This window comes from Notamacropus eugenii, chromosome 2 (assembly GCF_028372415.1).
Source record: "Notamacropus eugenii isolate mMacEug1 chromosome 2, mMacEug1.pri_v2, whole genome shotgun sequence".
Taxonomy (NCBI): domain Eukaryota; kingdom Metazoa; phylum Chordata; class Mammalia; order Diprotodontia; family Macropodidae; genus Notamacropus; species Notamacropus eugenii.
The window spans coordinates 444,158,220-444,178,196 of record NC_092873.1 but is presented as its reverse complement, the minus strand read 5'-3'; the positions used below and the strand labels follow the sequence as shown (position 1 = coordinate 444,178,196).

Genomic DNA, 19,977 nt, shown 5'->3' with positions numbered 1-19,977 from the left:
CTGAAATCAAAGTCAACTGCAAGTCATGTCATCATCTCCCTGGTGTCATGGTCCTCTTCCAGAATGAAAGACACACACAACTCCCCCTTATACACTCCTTTTTAGCCAAATAGGCCTACTTGCTATTCCCCTTACATAGCCTTAAGTTTCCTGCCTCTATACCTTTGCGTAGGCTGTCAGTTGTACCTCAAATACTTTCTTTGCTAACCTCTGCTTCCTGTAATTCCCAAGTCCCTTTCAAAGATAAATTCAAGTGCCATCTTCTATAAGATCCTTTTCCTGACTCTTCCAACTCTTAGTTCTCACCTATTCCCAAGCCACTGTATATATCTCATATTTACTTATTTACAAATTACTTACAAATATTCTCTCAAATGAAACAATATTTGTAAAGTGCTTATTAACACACTGCCTGGCGCATAGTAGGCACTTAATAAATAAATACTCCTCTTCCAATTCCAGTTTGGGTTCCCTGTCCATTTAGGGAGACAGATATCAACTCTTTTTAACAACAGCTCACATTTGCCTAGTGTTAATGCAAAGAGTAACTGGTTCATCTGAGAAATGAAAGAACCAGATTAAACAGTTTCTTAGGTCTTTTCCAGTTCCAGATCTATGATCTGTAAAATGTGAATAGTAGGACTTATATTACCTACCTCACAAAAGTGGTTTCTCAAAATGTGGAGAATACTTAGAATCATAGATTTTGAGCTGGAAAGCCTAACCCCCTAATTTTACAGATGAACAAACTGAGGACAAGAGACACTAAATGACTTGTCCTGGGGGCACAAATGGCAGAGTCAGGTTTGACCAAGGTCCTTTGAATCCAAATAGAGCATTCTTTTCAGTATAGCACTTGCACTGCTTATCTTACATTGTCAAAAAACAAATGAAAGGATATAAAGTGCTTTGTAAATATTAAAGCAAAATGTAAACATAAGTTATATTCAACAGCTCAGCTCCAAAACTTTTTGATCCCAGGCTGAGTCTTAAAAGGCTTAAGTAAGGAGAGTACATATCAATATATTAATAGATAAATCTTAAAGAGTTTTTAGAATGATGCACACTAAGAAAAATAATACCATATAATTAAGATTTAGTCCATGTATCTTAATAGGAAAGACAGAATGAGGCTTGTTTGTTTTTTAAAGATAAGCAACATCTGCTGGGGAGGAGTGGGTGTCCAAGGGGACACTAAGTTCAAGGTAGGATGGGAGGGATTACGGAAAAATCAAGCACTATAAAGAAGGTTATTTCTTTTTCAAAGCAACTTGAGCTACATATTAAAATACACTGTTTCTCTAGTTCTTTTTTTGGTGATAACCTTTCATAGTATCATGGAATTTCAGAGCTGGAATACAATTCGATATCACCAACCTAGCATTGTGAATCTCTCCCTAGCTTTCCTAATACTGCTGTCTCCTGGTTCTTCTCACATCTGACTTCTTACAGATCATCATATCACATCAGATATCAGATCATCATTCACATAGGGCTCCCATAGGCTCTATTCTGTATTCTCTTCTTCCTCTCTCTTGATGATCTCATCAGTTTCTATAGATTCAATTATCATCTCTTTTTAGATGATTCCCACATCTACATACCCAGCCTTCCTCTCTCTTCTGAACTTTAATCCCTCATCACCAAATGATTACTGGACAACTCCTCCAAGATACGCTTTAGGCATGTAAAATTCAAGATGCCCAAAACAGAACTCATTAACTTCCCTGCTAAATCTGCCTCTCCTCTGAATTTCCTTTTTCTATTGGAGCCACCATTATTCTTACAGTCTCCCAGGTTCATAATCTTAGAGTAATCTACTCTTCCCCTTCATCCCCCAAATCCAGTTGCTTATAGGGATAGTACTGGCTTCTTTCTCTAACTCACAGGGCTATTATCCTTCACCATTCCACTATCATAGCCTCCTAACTGGTCTTCCAGATTGGGGATTCTCTCCTCCAATTCATTCATCACTGCCAAAGCCATCTTCTAAAAAACACAGGTCTGACCTTGTTACTTCCTTGCTAAAGAATCTTAAATGGCTCCTCCTATTGCCTCTAGGTTAAAATGATAACTCCTAAGAATGGCCATCAAAACCTTTATTAACCTGTTTTCAGCCAATCTGGACAATACTTCATGGATTTTATATTCCAGCCAAACAGCCTACTTGAATTCTCTCTCCTGCTTTCTTAACTTTTCCCAGGCTATCTTCCATACCTCATCTCTTGAAATCCTTAACTTCTTTCAAAGTTGTACTTGTATCCTACAGCAAAGTCCTTCCTGGGACCCTTAGCAATTAGTGTTTTAATATTAGTACTAGTCAAGAGTGATAATTAATTAGTACTAAGATTAGTACTAATAAGTAACATTAGTTATTCATGATGATCTTATGCTATTCATATTTGAGTAAATGCTAGTTTACACATAGCATGAAATGTAATATAAAATAACTTAGTTATTAGTGTTCTAATACTAACACTAATTAAAACTACTCCGATTAGTCATAATAATGTTATTTATTAGTAATTGTTATTCTTATTTGTGTAAATGTTCAAATAAAAGTTGCTTGAGGGTCAAACACTGGTTGTTTCTGCCTTGGTATTCCCATAGTGCTTTGTTGCCAGTCAGTCAAAGAGCATTTATTATGCACCTACTAGGTGCCAGGCACTGAGAAGCCCTGGACATAAAAAGAAAAGCAAAACTGGTCCCTGTCTTCGAGGAGTTCACATTCCAAGAGGGTGGTGGGAACTGAGGGGAGACAATTTTCAGGCAGCTGTGTACATAAAAGATTTACAGGGCAGACGAGAGGAAATCTCAAAGGGAGGGCACTAACATCCCGGTGGACGAAGCTGCTTCTTGCGTTGGGATTTTAGCTGAGACTGGAAGAAAGCTAGATAGTAGGTGATGGGCTTTAAATCAATAATCAACGAACTGAACGGAATGTTATCTTTGACTCATTAGGAGCTGAAATCAGAGTGTCAGCCGAGAAGCCTAACGTCAGCGCCCGTTTAAAAGCGGTTGGCAGCTTCTCGCTCCCTCCCTGAAAAAGTCGCCCGTGGTTTGACTCCCACGAACCAAGAGGTTTCTCGGAATGTCCCCCAACAGAGACGGTGGGAGGACAGCAGAGGGGGCGCTGCGAGGGTCTGGAGGGGGAGGGGATCCCGCCTCGGGGACGCCCGCCCACCCGCCGTCCTTACCTGCAGCACGCAGCTCTGCGGGGAGACGCGGAAGCCCTGGTCCGCCACCGGGAGCCGGGCCACGCTCACCTCCACCACCTCCTCGTTCGGGTTGTCCAGGACCAAGGGCAAGGTCCGAGAGGCCCCCACCCGGACGTCGCCGAAGCAGAGGAAGGGCGGCCTGGAGAAGTGGCTGAGCCTCAGGATCACCGGGGAGCCGCCGGCCTCCGCGGCCCGTGGCTCCCGCGGTCCTCGAGGCGGACCCGGGCCGAGCCCCGGAGTCCAGCCCCCCTCAGCGGCGTCTAGCCCCGCGAGCCTCGCCGCCATGGCTCCTCGGGAGACCCTCCGCCGAGCTTCGCTGTGCCGGCCAAGGAGGGAGAAGCTGGGGCCTGCTCCGCACACCCACGGGAGGCAACTTCCCCTCTGCCGCGGCCTGTCCTAGGACTTACAGGAGCTGCAAGTTCCACCCGAGTCTCTGAACGGCCTCAACTCAACTCCCTCTCAAGCCAGATTCAAAAAATACCACGCTCGCCAATCAGGAGCCGGAAGCGGGGCGGGCCAATGGCGACAGGAGCTCGGAGAGTCGCCGGCCAATGGGGAGGCAGCGACTTTTTTAAACCTGATGGTGGTGGCACCCCCGGAAGGGCGGATGGAGAGCGTATCCACGACGCATCTTCCAAAAGCTTGCCGTTGCTAGGGCAAGCTCTACGTAACCTCGACAGGCGGGGGCTCGCCTTCCACTCCCATTTGTTCTCTCCATGAATGGATGGGTAGATGGAGCTTGTATTAAACACTGTGACAACTGTGTTAAGCCTTGGGAACAGAAAAAAATAATTACAGTGCCTCCCCGCGTCCCCCGCTCCGCAAATAGCCCTCATTCTAATTGTAGTTCAGTCTTTTTCAGGCGTGTTCTTCACAAAGACACTGGAGGGGTTGGCCATTTCCTTCTCCAGCTCGTCTGTAAAGACGAGGAAGCCAAGGCAAGCAGGGGTAAGTGACTTGCCCAGGGACAGGCAGCGAAGTGTCTGAAACCAGACTGAAGTCAGGAAGGTGAACCTTAGGGACTCCAAGTCCGGCACTCTCTTTCAGCTGATTCCAGATGTAGCACTTTTCATTGCGCCCTTCTGCCTCCGAGTCCTTTCTGATACTTTGTATCTGTGGTTCCATGATACTCCTGGCACCTGCTCTCCTTTCTCCTTCTATCCCTGCTCAGTGTCCTATCGCTAAAAGAAGAAACGGGAGCTAGGAATTAAGATTCTTCCAGGCGTAGAATTTAAAACTAGAAGGAAACTTAACAACCTATTTAGTCCAACTCCTTCATTTTACGGATGAGGAAAAGAAAATCTAGGATGATAAAAATGAGTCCATGGTCACATGTGTAGGTAATAGCGGAGCAATTTACATACAGAGGAGCTGGATTCGAATGCCTGGTTCTGGTATTTAATTTACTATTTGCATGATTCTGGACAAATACTCCACTTTTAAATAATGACCTTAAGTTGGACTAGATGATTTTCAAAAACATATGTGCTGTGGCCAATGCCCAAATCTTTCTCTTCATCCTTTCTGGTTGAGCTGCCTCTGTACCTTTGGAGTTCTATCTGCTTTTGTAAGGTTGTATCAGTAAGTGGTAATTAAGGAACCTAGTGGTTGCTTAGACACTAAATTAAAAGGTATGACTGGCCCATCCAAAGCCTCATCATTCTTCTACCAGGCATTTTCTGGTTGGCTGAGATTATTCTCAGCTTGAAATTTTAGTCAGGACAAAAAGAAGTCATCCAGAAACCAGACTAAACCAGTCCTAAATTGGTGAAGACAATTACTTCTTTTGTCTTCCAGATGCCTTTTTTCCGACTACCCAAGCTGACTTTAATATAAACCATGTACCTGCAGAGAAGTGTGAAGTGTTAAGCTATTTATTGAGCAATTAAAAAGATCGGATAGCCCTTGCCCTCAATCAACATTCTTCCTCCTGTCAATCCCACTTTTCCCAACCCCCCCAAAAAGGCCTTGGACCAGTAGAAGAGTGAGAATTTAGGCTTAAATCCTTCTTCTAGAGATGTCATTCCTTATCTGGAAATGTTATGACTTCTAAGGTCCCTTCTAGATCTAAAGCTTATGATCCTATTCTTAAATTAGTGTGCCTTGTATAATTTTGGGAGTGAATGGTAGGCATATTTCAACAGATCTGTGACCTAATCTATGTAGAGAATACATGGGGGCAGAATGAAGCCAAACCATGCTTTCTAATTTTGAGAAACTCATGCTCCTATCTTTCTAATGCCTTTTCCAAAAAGTTCTTAAACCTTTGTTGCTGTTCAATCATTTCTCTTTGTGACCCTATTGGGGTTTTCTTGGCAAAGATACTGGTTTCCCCTTCTCCAAATGAGGAAACTGAGACAAACAGGGTGAAGTGACTTGCCCAGGGTTACACAGCTAGTGTCTGAGGCCAAATATGAACACAGGAAGATGAGTCTTCCTGACTCCAAGTGCTATATACCCACCTATCTGCTTCTCTCAAACCTTTATACTCAAGCCCCTCCCCCCAATTCCCTTTCAACTCCTTTCTGCACCTACACCCCAACTTTTTCTGATGCTTCTTCTGACCTTTTGGGAGGTATTAGCCCCAGATAAGTTCATTCATGCTAAAAAGGTTAAGTACTATACAAATTTTATTAGAAGTAGTATGACAAAAAATAATTAACAGCTTGTATCCGAAAATTTAAAATATTGATATGCTCATAACTTGAAGACCCCAACCTAAGTAGTTATATGGTACAAATTAAAATAAAAGATCATAGGTAAAAGGAATTGATAAGGGAACTAGTCAAGATAAAAAGGAGAGATAACTAATAAAAAAAATTAAAAGCTCAAGAAATTTCATTCACCCAGCACTTGAGTGTCTGAACTGTTCAAAGCACTCTGCTTTGACCCTATTTTTAAAAGTCAACCTTTAAATTCATCTAAAAAAGTTTTTCCCTGATGCAATGCAGATTGGAGGTGGCCTTGGGTTATCTAAAATTATGAAAATATAGTTTAAATTCTGGCAGGTTCTACCAAGCTAGAAAGTATTCAAAATAAGAGCAGGGTCAAGAAGCAACCACATGTTTTTTCTCCAAGGATCAGCCTTAGTGACTATGAGGAAGCTTGTAATTAAAACACTGGCTCCCAAGTGATGGAAATTTCTGCCCATGAAACAGATAAAAATAGAAAATGTGCCTGGAGACTGCAATTTCCTTGTACTCCTTGCTACTCTTGATGGTGGCAAAGTAACAGAAAAGGAGAAAGAGGCTGTTTTTTATATGATCCATGTCCAATAACCAATAGAACAATAGTAGTAGGTTCTGCCTCACTAGAGGTCTAACTTTTTTTTTTATTCTGCATTTAAACACCAAAAAAAGAGAGCATTTCCAAATACAAAGTAGAACAGAAAATGATTGATATGAAATAACAAACCTCTATGGCAAAGCTTGCTTTTTTAAAGTATATAATACATTCAACATGCTACTTTCCAATCTGTCCTATTTGTCTTTGCCTCCTTCTGAACGTGTTCTCTTTTGTGCATTTTCTTTTAAATATTTCAATAACCCTTTTCTTTGTTTCTTTTTTCACAATATTATTGCTGGCCCTCTCCCATCCCCAAATGTCCCTTCCACTTAAGGAAAAAAAAAAAGGAGGGGGAATACTTGTAATAGATAAGTAATCATACAGATCCATTTTTGTGACATCTAAAAACCTACTTCTCATTTTGTACCTTGAGCCTACCACTTCTCTGTCAGGAGATGGGAACTTGCTTCATCATCAGTCCTGCAGTTATGGTTAGTCATTGCATTTATCAAAGTTCTTGAGCCTTTCAAAACTGTTTTTTGTTACAATGTTGCTTTTTGTATAAATTGCTTTCCTGGCTCTAGTCAGTTCATTCGGATTGGTTCACCTCAGTCTTCCCATTCTTTCCAGGTGTCTCTGAAACAGTCCCTTTCATCATTCCTTATAGCACAATAACATTCCAATACATTCGTATATCTCAGTTTGTTCATCCATTCCACAGCTGAACACCACCTTTGTTTCCAAATGATTTGTACAACAGAGTTACTATACAAAGAGGTCCTTTTCAATCCTCTTTGGGGGTATAGGCTTAGTAGTGATATTGTTTGGTCAAAGTATACACAGATTAGTGATTTGAGGAATATGATAGGAAGTCTTGAAACAAAGGCTGGGTGATATGTGTTGCAAAGGGAATTCTTTGGGTGTAAGTTGTATTGGATTGCTTCTGAGTTTCTTTCCAACTGAGATTCTGTGAGTTAACACTATTACAGATAGTGAACCATAACAATATTAATATACCCATTATAAATAAATATAGAAGGCATAAGCTTACGTAGAAAAACAGCTCTTAAGTACTAGTAGAAATAAATAATGGAGTTAGTATCATATGTGTACACAAAGGCAACAAGAAACTTTATTCCATATACTTGATTTCACTCTGCAATGCTTAAGACTAGCAAAAGCAAAATCAAACTACCATGAAAATGAATGTAATTTATGTACCAACATCTGTCACAACAGTTGAAATAGAGAAATTCTAAAAACTTGACAAGATACTCCAAGATAAGTAAATATCTATCCTGATACTTTCTTACCTCACAGTGAAACTAGATATAGGGGGAAATAGTGAAAACTGCATTGGAAATTATGACTTGGGATGAAGAAATTAGTAGACACCAAAAGCCTGAAGACTACTCGGCAGCCTTGTGTCTATGCCACACGACTATCTTCTGAGACAGGCTGTTAGGGAAATGCCAGTCAATTTCATTTTTATGATGTTACTTTAACAAGTAGATGCCCAAAATAAATAAGGATGCCCTTAATGAACCCGTATCACCTGGCTCAGATAAACTATATCCTTAAATCTTCTAAGAACTGGGAAATGTAATTACTCAGCCGATATTTATTGCATTTGAAAGACTGGAAAGCTGAAAGCAGTCAGCAGGACCAGAGAAAGGCAACTTTTGTTGACTTTTTTATAAAAGAGAGGAGGAAAATATAATCTGCAAGCTATCGGACAGCAAGTTTGACTCAAGATTCCTGGGGAAATTCTAGAGTGTATTGTGAAAGAGATGGTTAGTAACTATTTAGACAAAGAAGCTGTAATTACAAACTGCCAATGTAACATCATAAAGAACAGGTAACATTATGCTTAATCGATTTCCTTTTGGGAGGGGAGGTTTTCTAAACTATCAGATCATGAAAATGCTGTAGACATAATTTTACCAAAGCTTTTAATGATAAAGTATTGCACACTAGCCTTTTGGAAAAGAGAGATGTGGACAAGATGGAGAAAAAAAATTAGGATTCAGAACTGGTATGATGGCTGAATTGAAATAGTATTTGGTGACAGTTTAATATCCACTTAGTGGGTCTCCAGTAGAGTGCCAGAGAAATCTTTGTTTGACCTTGTGTTTAATATTTGTATCAAGGAATGAATCAAGGAATGAACGGCATGCTCATTAAACTTAAATGACACAAAGCTGGCTGGGAGAGCTAACACTGAACAATGAAAGGATCCAAAATGATCATGAAGGGTGTTGTTAACATTGGGTTGGGTCTAAGAAGATGAAAATTCAATAGGACTAAAAATAAATTATTACATTTGGGCTTTTTTTTTCTTGAAACAGCATTACAAGATAGAGGAGACATAAGTCAGCAGTTTGTGTGAAAAAAGTCTAAAGGTTTTAGTGGACAAGCTCAGCAAGTCAGCAGTGTGAGGTGACAACTAAAAAAGTTAACGCAATCCTGAGCTTCACTCAGAGACACGGGTTCCAGAAATGTTAGTTCCCCTGTATTCTGCCTGTATTAATGTGTTCAGTTCTGGATGCCATAGTTTAAGGAGGACATTGATAATCTGGGAAGCATGGAGAGGCAGGGAACCACAATGGTCAAGGGCATTGAGTCTATGCTGTATTAAGATTAGCAAGTAACTAGGGACATTTAGCCTGAGAAAGAAAAGACTCAGGGGTACATGAAACTGTCTTCAAGTATCTGAAGGGCTGATAAATGGAAGAGAGATTAAGTTTCTGTTTTACTCAGTGAGCACAATAAAAAGAAAAAGGTGGAAGCTGCAAAGAGAAAATTTAGGCTTGATGTCAGGAAAATCTTTCTAACAATGAGAGCTATCCAAAAGGAGATGAGGTGTCTTAGGAGACGGTAGATTCTCCAACAGGAACTTTCAAGCAGAAGCTGGATGATTACTTGTCAGGTTGGTCATAATAAGCATTCTTTTCAGTTATAAGCTGGACTTGATACTCACTTAGGTTCTTTCAAACCCTCAAGTTCTTCAATTTCTTTAAAAAAAAAAAATTGACTAGTACAGATGAATTTATCTCCAAAGCAATGATTGTAGAGTCATATCTTCACCTGAATAAAGTAAGGGTTAAATTAAACACCAAATTGCAACATGGGATAAAGATAGCAGGTCAAAAAAAAAAAGACTGATGACTTTGAAAATAGGAAAAATGACAATAGGAAAAACTATCACAGTTTTTCCCAATGCAAAATACCTATCAAAATGAGATCTAAAGAGCCCATAAAACACTTCAGCCATGTACAACTGGAGATTTGGTAGCCCAGGGCAACAATAGCTGAGAGAACAAGCACACCTATAAAACATTACAGAGAAAGAGAATGGAAGGCCACCAGAAACGTATCAACTTACAAAATAATCATGTCAGTAAAGGAGTCCATAGTACACAGTTGGCATCAATCATTTTAAAAAATGTTTACACATAAAACCTTAAAGAGAAAAACAATCAAATGCAAAGTAGAACAAATATAGTGGCATCATTAGTCAACTATTTTCATCTGGGAGGACAGAACCACCAGGTCTGAACTGTAATATGGGAGCATCAAATGTAACCGAGCAAATCAAAATGGCACTATTACTATTTTGACTGTATTTGGCCAAACACATACAGAAGTGATAAGTACCCTAAGAACAATCTTCAAAATATGTCAAAGGTAACACTTTTAGCAAAAACAAAAAGGTCAACAAAAAGTCATTTATAAACCCAAATTGACTCTCCTGTCCCAACAAAACTGACGCAGATATAAACACATCAACAGCACATTTGCCAAAAACATCAAAACAGGAAATATACAAGCTTGTTTTATAGGATATATCAACAAAGCTTCTTCAATACAATTCATAAGTGACAGATAATAATCTAACCATACACCCCAGGGAAGTGTATAAAAACACCTTGTCCAAATTTAGCCATTTGGCTGGACTGATGGCCTGTAGGTCAGGTGCTGCAGATCTCAGATCAGAGCTGGGTGGGAGGAAATAGGACAATAATTTATTTGGGACATTTTATGGTGCTTTCAATAATGCCAAATTGCTTGCTGCTGTGAAAGCCTATCTCTGACAATAGTCTAATCACAAGAGAAAATATCTTTAAAGATCCAAGATTGCAAGTAAACCAAAAGGAATGATAAAAGAGACATGGTGGGTATAGTAGACAAATTACCAAATGTAAATTTCAAAATGTTGTGTTAAAACTTTTAGAACATTTTTTGACTGGAAAAGAAGATCAGTCTTATGATGAGACCATGGACCTAGTGGCAAATTGTAACCTATCACATATAATGACACCAGAAGATAGCCAGTGTTTTCCTTCAGTAGACACTTTTGGTTTTGTTCAGGAATTTCAGTAGTGTCTGACTCTGTGAACCCATTTGGAGTTTTCTTGGCAAAGACATTAAAGTGGTTTGCCATTTTCTTCTCCAGCTCATTTTACGGATGAGAAAACTGAGGCAAACAGTATTAAGTGACTTGCCCAGGTTACATAGCTAATACTATTTGAACTCAGGTCTTCCCAACTCCAGTCCTGGTGCTTGGCCTACTACGCCACCTAGCGGCTCTTCAGTAGACACTTTAGGGGGATTCATATAAAGATGTAGCGTCATGACTTTGATAACAATGCAGGGAACTGAGTTACAGGAAGAAAATACCCATTGTTAAAAACACAAACCTCAAATTTTTCAAAGTCAACTAAAACATTCACTATTAGACCCTGATTGAAAGATCAATGGGGTGATGATGAGGATAGAAGCTATAACCCAAAAAGAAACAATTCTGAACTCTGCATGAATCTGCACACTAACCGCAAAAGTAAATCTTTTGATTTCCTCAGGTTCATTCAGTAATTATCAACCTAAAGACTATGGAAGTGGCAAGGGCACAGATACAGCCATGTCTATTTGCCAAATTATAAAAACATAAAAGCCCCAAAATGCCTTGGAAAAAGTAGGACTTGAAGAAATAACTTAAGGAGTGGCCCAACTGCTGTTGTACAATTCCTATCTCACCCCAGAACTAAAATCAAAGGTAAACCAAAGTCCCTCAAATGACTGGCTCTGGCTAAGGGAATCCTGGAGTATTCCCCTTCATCTTCTAACTGCACTGTAGAGCCTTGGCTTCAAGTAATAAGGGAACTGTACAAACAATACAGTGGTACCATAAGAATCAGGCTTTGCCCAGCTGGGAGTATATCAGAAACCAGTCTCATAAGGTAGCTCTGAAGCAGTGTTAGGGATTTCTAGGGATCACTGAATTCTTTAATACCTAGCACATTTAGTCATAGTCTCCCAATCTGGATCTCAGCACAGATCTGCCCATCCATCTAATTTTTTCCCTTTCTTCATTTACTCTACTAAATAAATCATCTACACCACAAATGTTGAGGATTCAACATTCATGCCACTGTGGCCTTTGTTCTCTTCACTGACTCTATTAAATGACCCATCTACATCACAAATGCTGAGTGTTCAAAATTTATTCCACTGAGTCCTCTCCATTCAGTGCAGGTCCTCTGCCTACTACCTTCCAAAATGTGAAATCTATCAATAGGATTAAACCCCAAAGCTCCTGCTTCCTGCAATCTTCAGCATCTAAGGACTAGTATTTTCTAGTAGAGAAAATTTAGTGTTTTCATTCACAAAGTCTAGCTAGTTTGCATTTAACTACCCAAAGAAGTCAAATAATATATTTTAATAAAAATTTTGAGAAAATTAACACAACTTTGCAGAATTTACTTGATTTCTACTTTTCATAGTCTTATAAATTAATTTTTAAACGTCACGCAGATATACTGCATTTCCATGTAAATAAATTTAATTCATACTGCAATAAAACCTAGGAAAGGCTTAATTAGGATAAAAAAATCCCAAATTTATTTTAAATTAACAAGTAAAACAAAGGATTGATTTAAATGTACAGTACACTTCCTATTCTTCAGAGAAAGGCAAATAGTTTTTGCTAAAGACACTTAAAAACATAAGACAATCTAAATATCTACAAAATTCACAAGATGTTTTACATGGTTGACAACAAAACAGTAGGTTTAGATATGTCTTATAATTTGAATTTGCCTTTATATTTAAAAAATATTTTAAATGAATTCTAAACAAAATTTATGATACAGATCTGCAAATTAAGTTAGAAAGTATCAAGTATTTTCAACTTTAATGCAAGTCATAAATCCCTTTTGCCAGAACATTCACCATAAAAACATGGAGACAGGGCAGTTAAACTCAGGTCTACCTCTACACTTTTTTTTGGCAGTGGTACTCACCAATTCTTAAACATATTTTTCTATAGAAAAAAAATACCCAACATTCTATTATTGGAAGATAAAAATAGGTCCTGACTACATTGGAGTATTTCTTTCAGTCATTTTAAGCAATAAAGGACACAAGCCAAGGAAGAGAAAAAAAATCAGGTATGTATATGTCTTGCATTAAAAGAAAAAATGTTCTAGGATCTATTTAAATGAAATTACTCAAAATTCCATTTTAATTTAATTATACTTCCCAAGAAAGATTCATGTATCCAAAAATGGATTATTTTTAAGGGAGAAAAAAAAACTTTGTAGTTTTAACAGCTGCTTTTGATTCATCTTGGCTCTGAATGTATCCATGATTTCTCTTTCCAGAAATAAATGAAGAGAGCAATATCCATTAGTATGTCTATTGAATGTTATCTTAAATTATTTTTGGATTTGCTGAGTCTTAAAAATCACTATACATCATTCCATTTATCTCTACCAAATCTGAACCCTAACCCTAAATGAGCCCACCTCCTATACAACCCAACTCTTTTTCTATTGCTTCTGAATGAGGAAAAGCAGAGAATGTCCCTATTATTTTCAAATAAAGAAAAAGATGACTTTAAGAAAAAACTATGTTATGCCAAGACATAAATATGTACTAAAAAGATCAGAATATAAGAATTTCTGTACTTAGTAGTATATATGCACAATTCCCACAAACTATCCATAATTCAACCTAAGTAACAAGGATTTTATTAAAACATGTCTATATTTTTGAAAAATGCTACTTTTCCTGAATCAACACTGAGATTTTAGAAAGATTCTAAATTTGGCACTGATCATAAAATAATTCTGACACTGGCAATTACAAAGATTTATATTTCTTCCTGAGCTTATCAACTCAAGTTTCTGACCAATGGGATATCGCTACATCTAAAAAAAAAAAAATCACTGTAATTTCCAAACATAACTCCCTTTTCCATTTTGGCAACATCAAGATGATATGTAGAGCAGTTGCTAAGTTCAGAACTATGTAGTTATGATGAACAGACCATTTAATGAACTAAAAAAGACTTTTCTTATTTAGATTATCTTTAAGAGAGATGCCTAGTAGGTAGATTCAGTACCTAAGAGGCTATAATGAAAATTGAAATTATGATGTTGAAATCATAAAAATGAATTTTAGTATTAGCACTTTGTGCCAGTCCACCTACATAAAGCTCAGATAAATTGCAAAAATCATTGCCTGACCTGCAGACAAGGTAAATCATAAAATTCACTAAAACATAACAATATCAACAGACAACTGTTATATTTCTTATTCACCAACACAATCTATCAACCAGAAGGAACATTCAGCAACTATAATACACAAAAAGGCACATAGCAATTAATCAAGAAAAGATCAGATTTAAAAGGACACTATCAAAGAGCTTATATACAAAATCTGATCTCTACTGCATGTGACATACAATAATTTGGGAGCAAAAACACACAAACTATTAATTTATATGCTAAGCAGTAAAATTCTGTAGGCTTTTAACTAAAATTCTGTGAAAGCCAAGACTACTTATTTACTCCTAAACCCCTTAACTAGCAATTTATAGCCAGATTATTATAATAAATACTATTAAATAGCCACATTATAGTGATATTTGGCGATCTTTCCTAGATTGACAAAAGAATATAATGTATTGATTTTATGACCTATGAGTCTTTGTTCTGGTTTCGATCTGAGGCTTCAGGAGAAATTCCCCATGGGTATTGTGAAGAACTCCCAGTGAGAAAACTCCCTAACACAGATCCATAACTGTTCTGCAAATTATAATCCTAAAAAGTTGCCTGGGATACTGATACTTGTCCAAGGTGACATGCCAGTGTCAGAGGCAGAAGTTTTCGAGTCCTCCTGGCTCAGAGATTGGCTCTCTACTACTAAGAAATAAAGCAATGAAGAAGGCATCAATTAAAAAAAAACTCTTCAGGGTTATTCCAAATAACTTTGCCATTTCAATTTAATTTAGAGCTAAACCTCTGAATAACTTCCAAGTATGCATCTTTCATTTTGGTGGTTACCAGCCTTGCTAAACTCTTACTGACCTAAAGACAACCCACAAATTTAAACCCTAATTTTACTCCATTCAAGAAGCAGAAAATACCTTCAAGTGTAATTTTAAATTAATAGTAAAAGGCAACATTTTTCATCAGTGGAATAAAGAAAATAAACTAGTAAATTAGTATTTGATAGTGTCCATTTAAGAGACATTAAATTACTTGAATCAAATTCTAATCATTCTAATCTGATATACTTTGCAGAGTATGTTAGCATATGTATATGTATATCCCCCAAGTATCTTCTGCTCTTATTTTCATAGAATACACACATATAAAACACACACACACACATACACACACACACACACACACACACACACACAATATGCTAATGCTCACTACCGATAACAAACATTTAAAAAAAAAATCAGTAAACTAGGACTTCAACTGTGCTTCTTTGGACAAGTCCTTATTCAAACAACGCAGAATTTAAAGTCTCTCCATCCTATTTAATACCTACTAGGATCTTTGGTGTTTTAAAGTCAGAATCAACTAGGTTGACAAATTTTTCCATATGATAAAATAGTCAACTTATAGTGCTAATTAAGTGCTAATTTTTCTTATCAGATAAATGAATGAATTTAAAAGCTAAGCTATGTTTCTGGAATGCAAATTTCTGAAGGAAGTAGTTGTAGAAGTCAAACATTTTGATATGGTTACAAGTAATATTATATTTAATATAGCATTTCTCCAAAGAGCCTCCAAATATCTGAAACAGTAGCACAGCTGATAAATGTCAGCTTCATTGCATTTCTTCTGTGCCATAAGATCATCTTAGAGAGTTTATTCAGTTTGCCCAAATCTGGAAGGCTTTCAATACTTTTTGGATTCCTTAAAACTCTGGGGAACAAGAGGCAGCAAATGAGATAATGAAAATCGTTGCATGGTACAGAGAAAAGAGAACCAACCAGAGAAGGTATCAGAACACATGGGTTCTTGTTCAGTCACTTGGCAGAGGTTTTGGGAGAATCAGTTCACCTCTCTGCACCAGTTTGCTTTTCGAAATAAAATAAAAGGAAGGGGTGTATATAACTGCCCTGATTATATTATAGGGCTTTTGTGAGAATTAAATGAGATAATGTATTCAGATTACCAAATGAGACAATGTAACTCTATTAATTGTAAAGCACTGTACAAATGAAAGGTATTGTCACAAAATTCTAAAGAAATATACTTCAACTTGCACCATATATGCATTGCAAAACAAGTTTTATGTAAATAAAATTATCGTAAGCCAAATGATAGTTTTTAAAGCATTCAGGGAAAGTAATTATTTAAAAGGAACCCTGTTGCAAAAATTTGATAAAACAAAAAAGTCCTTTATAATGTAAAAATAAAAAATCACTTTACTTCTTTCTAATACTTCAAATATCTATAAATTAAGAAGGGCAAATCTATAAATGAGACTTTTTTCTGTTATATTAATATTTTAGTTAAAAGTCAACAAATATGTATTTGTCATATTGAGTCAAAATTTTAATATTAAGAAGTCTATTTAAATCACAAAATCACATATTATTAGGGCTTGAAGGGACCTTTTAGACTACCTAATAAAAATTCCTTATTTTATAAATGATGAAAGTGAAATCAAGAATGAATTTATAATTTAACTTCAAAGATTGATAAAGTACCTCAATTATCCAATTCTCAAATACAAATTTGTTCCCATAGTTGGAAACAAGGCTTTTAAAAAACAGGATGAATAAAAATAGTCTAATGAAATTATCACCAAACCCTGCTGAAGAAAAAATTGGGAGTAGAGGGGAGAGAAGGGCATATAAGCAATCTTTTAATTTTCTGCTTTAATTCTCTATTGTTTTTGCTTAATCTTCATGAGCAGGCACATTTATTTATGAACACTGTGGTAAAAGAACTCAAGTTTTTCAAGTACTTTACTAAAGAATGTTCTTGACTCTTCTAGTATGATAAAAAAATTCCATCATTTTATTTATGATAGTATGCAAGATCTGGCAGTTTGCGAGCAAGTCACTATGATGATACTATGAGAAAAAAAATTTTAAACTACTGAAATTTTTTCAAGTAGCCTCAAATCCTTTACTTACATTTCTATATAAATGCTATATCAATAACAAAATCACTCCACCTCTTGCTGGTAGCCCACATGGCCTGTTTTCACTCTGTGACTAGTCTGTTATCTTTTCTGCTTATCTACCTCCTTTATGCCACTTCTTCAAAAATTCTTCACTGATAGTAGCCTCCTCATGCCTACTACACTTACACATTTTAACTATTCATTAAAGAAATTTCCCCAAGGAGTTTTACCAGGCAACATTTTGTTAACCTAATTCAAGTTTCTATACCTGCTTCAAAGTAATAGCACTATATTACTTTAAAAATATTTTATAATTCAAGGTTTACCAACTTATCTTGGACCCCTACCCATTATTTTGAAATAATGAATCATGTTAATCAAAGTTTTTTACTACAACTGATAGTCTTCCTCCTTATTTCTTGATGATAAAAATGATGGTAATGGATACTAAGTACAAAGGTATCAAAATTAAAATTTTTTTTAAATATAAATTATGATGTACAAGTGATATTTTTGTTTGCCTTTAATAAGGGGAAAGTAGCATTCCGTAGACTTGATCACAAAGTCTTTTTCTACTGGTTACACATGAAAAATCTAGGCTCGCTACTTTTGCTTGTTAGAGTCTCAATTATCCAAGATAAGTAGAATCACAGGATCACAGGATTTAACATAGAAGAGACCTTAGAATCTAGCTAATCCCAAGACAGCCCCCACTCCCCCAAATATACAATTTTACAGACCAGGAAAGTAAGAGTCACTAACTCAACCAAGGTTATACAGGCAGTAGTAAGTAAAGCCAGAATTTGAATTCAGGTCCTGCCAAATGCAGTGTTCTTTCCATTATACAATGGTGTTCCTCCAAAGGTGTCTTAGCTACTCCTAATTAAAGAAATTTCATTATCCAACCCTTTAGGGAAATGAAGACAAAAGCCAGAAGTTAATTAAAAAAAAATAAGACATTCAATGGTAAAATCTAAAAAATAAAATTAAGTCTAAAAGAAAAATTCTAGATATAGAATATGTTTTCCTTCTTTTATATTTTTCATCTTGGATAACTGAGGTATGTTTCTATTTCCATACTTTACCTTACTACCTGACCCTATAGCATTAGGCTTTTTTATTTTCAGACTGTCAAAAAGTTCAATGAGAAGTGTTAGAAATTATAAAAATATGAAAACTAAAACAAGCTTCTAAGTATTTTTTATAAACTCAGGTGCATGATTCTAATAAGATAAACAAGCATTTGCAACAAGATCATATGAATTTCAGGCTGGGACAAAAAAATTGCTGATAGCTATCAGTACATTCATTTGTAGTCTCTTTAAAGGCTTGTTAAAATGAATTTTTTTTTTTTAACTTGGAGGCTGGAGGAGGAAAATGAAGAGGAAAGGAAGAATGAGATGAAAATGAAGAACCAATGATAACAAAAATATATCTTAAAAACTCCTATATGTGAATCTCTAAAAAACTATATCTAAGAAACTATTAAAAATTAAGATCTAAGAGATTTTAAAATATCTAAAAATTATAAGATATACACTTTAAATACTATGCATCAAAATATGTCCACATAATGTTTTCTTTGCTCTTCAACTATACACAGAATCTTGGAGGTCAGAGAAAATGCAAACCATAGTAGCCCTATTAATTTAATAGCTAACAGCTACTGCTTGTGATTAGCATATAGCCATTAAAATTTTGTGGAATGTTTAGGTCTCATCACGAGTGCCGCTCATTATTAGCAATACTTTGTACAGCTGTAGTGTTGTCAAGACCTAGTAATGTTCCAAGGTAAGACTGATCTCTAGGATCAAGCATTTGTTCAGGTCGAACTGGGTGAACTATATTTGTAGGCTGAGGGGTGAGAGTATATTTTTCCAGAAAAGCCAAATCTGTTGCTCGTGGATAATCTGTTGGCTGTGTCTGTGTAGAAAGGATGCCCTGGGAGGGTGGTGGAAGTGCAGTGGTATGGCGCACCACATCATTCTGAGAATCTGGCATCTGGACTGGAACCAATGTTACTGGAACACAGACTTCATTAGGTACATTTGGTAACATCGTTTTGGATTCTGATTGATATTTAGGCTGATCCATATATTGTTTAGTTTCTGTTTGGTAACCTTTCCCATCAGAAGCATACTCTATTGGTAAGGATACAAGTTTCTCCTCGGAAGTAGTTAGTGATTCATCTGGAGACTTTATTCCATGCACATGGTCAATGTGGTACTTTAGTTTGTCCTTCCGCTTAAATGTGGCATTACAATGCTGGCAGTTGAAGGGTCGAGCATCAGAATGAATAACCATGTGTTTTGTTAAAGTTTTCTTAATTCTAAAAGACTGATTGCAAATTTGACATTTGTAAGGCTTTTCACCTATAAAGAAAAAAGATAATATTAAGTGTAAAATATAAATCTGTAAAATGTGTGTACCAAATGAATTTGCACTCTTCTTAGTAAATCTTGTTTTGAAGTTTTTAATGATATAGCTAATTGTCAATACAAATTGATATGCTTTTTCTTGCATATTTTTATTTCCTTTTCCAACCTACAGATCAACAAAGGGCCCTTTCAATTATCACTGCCCCAAACCCAAAGAATATGTTAAACAGGGAGGGTAGCTTAGGCTACTTCTTTTGATCTAAATAATTTATCTCCAGTCTCAATGGACCAATCAGAAAAAAGGAATGGAATTTTCATTTGTTTTGGAATCAGGTTCTTTTACTACTGGTTCATTATTTTATTTAAAGTACTATGAGTTGCTCAATAATTGGATATATCCATAACTAAATAAGAATAACAAAAATTGTTTTCCAAGTGATTTTTGCACTGTTTGCTAAGTGGGATTAGCTGTCAAAAACTGTTCAAAAGGAAGATATTTCCAAAAAGGAAGTTCCACAGCATGGTCATAGGAAGGTCTTCTATATCAGTGGTGTCAAACTCAAAAAAGAAATGGAATTCCCTAGGGTAGGTAGCATAAAGACTTTGAAAAACGATATATTAACATTATGTTTAATTATGTTTTTATTTACCAT

The 19,977-nt window shown here is 36.5% G+C and overlaps 2 protein-coding genes across 3 annotated transcripts in view; both read right to left on the bottom strand.

The window, feature by feature from the left end:
- ASPM (assembly factor for spindle microtubules) overlaps positions 1–3,835 on the bottom strand; it is a 68,123-nt gene extending 64,288 nt beyond the window's left edge. For both annotated transcript variants that reach the window (XM_072648311.1, XM_072648312.1), the window contains exon 1: positions 3,198–3,835. In XM_072648311.1, the coding sequence (XP_072504412.1) occupies positions 3,198–3,503 (306 nt within the window). In that variant the 5' untranslated portion in view covers positions 3,504–3,835. The remainder of the gene's footprint in view (positions 1–3,197) is intronic.
- Positions 3,836–6,514: 2,679 nt separating this feature from the next.
- The window catches only part of ZBTB41 (zinc finger and BTB domain containing 41), a 65,822-nt gene continuing 52,359 nt past the window's right edge, over positions 6,515–19,977 (bottom strand). The window contains exon 11 of the mRNA XM_072648313.1: positions 6,515–19,318. Within this exon, the coding sequence (XP_072504414.1) occupies positions 18,666–19,318 (653 nt within the window). The 3' untranslated portion in view covers positions 6,515–18,665. The remainder of the gene's footprint in view (positions 19,319–19,977) is intronic.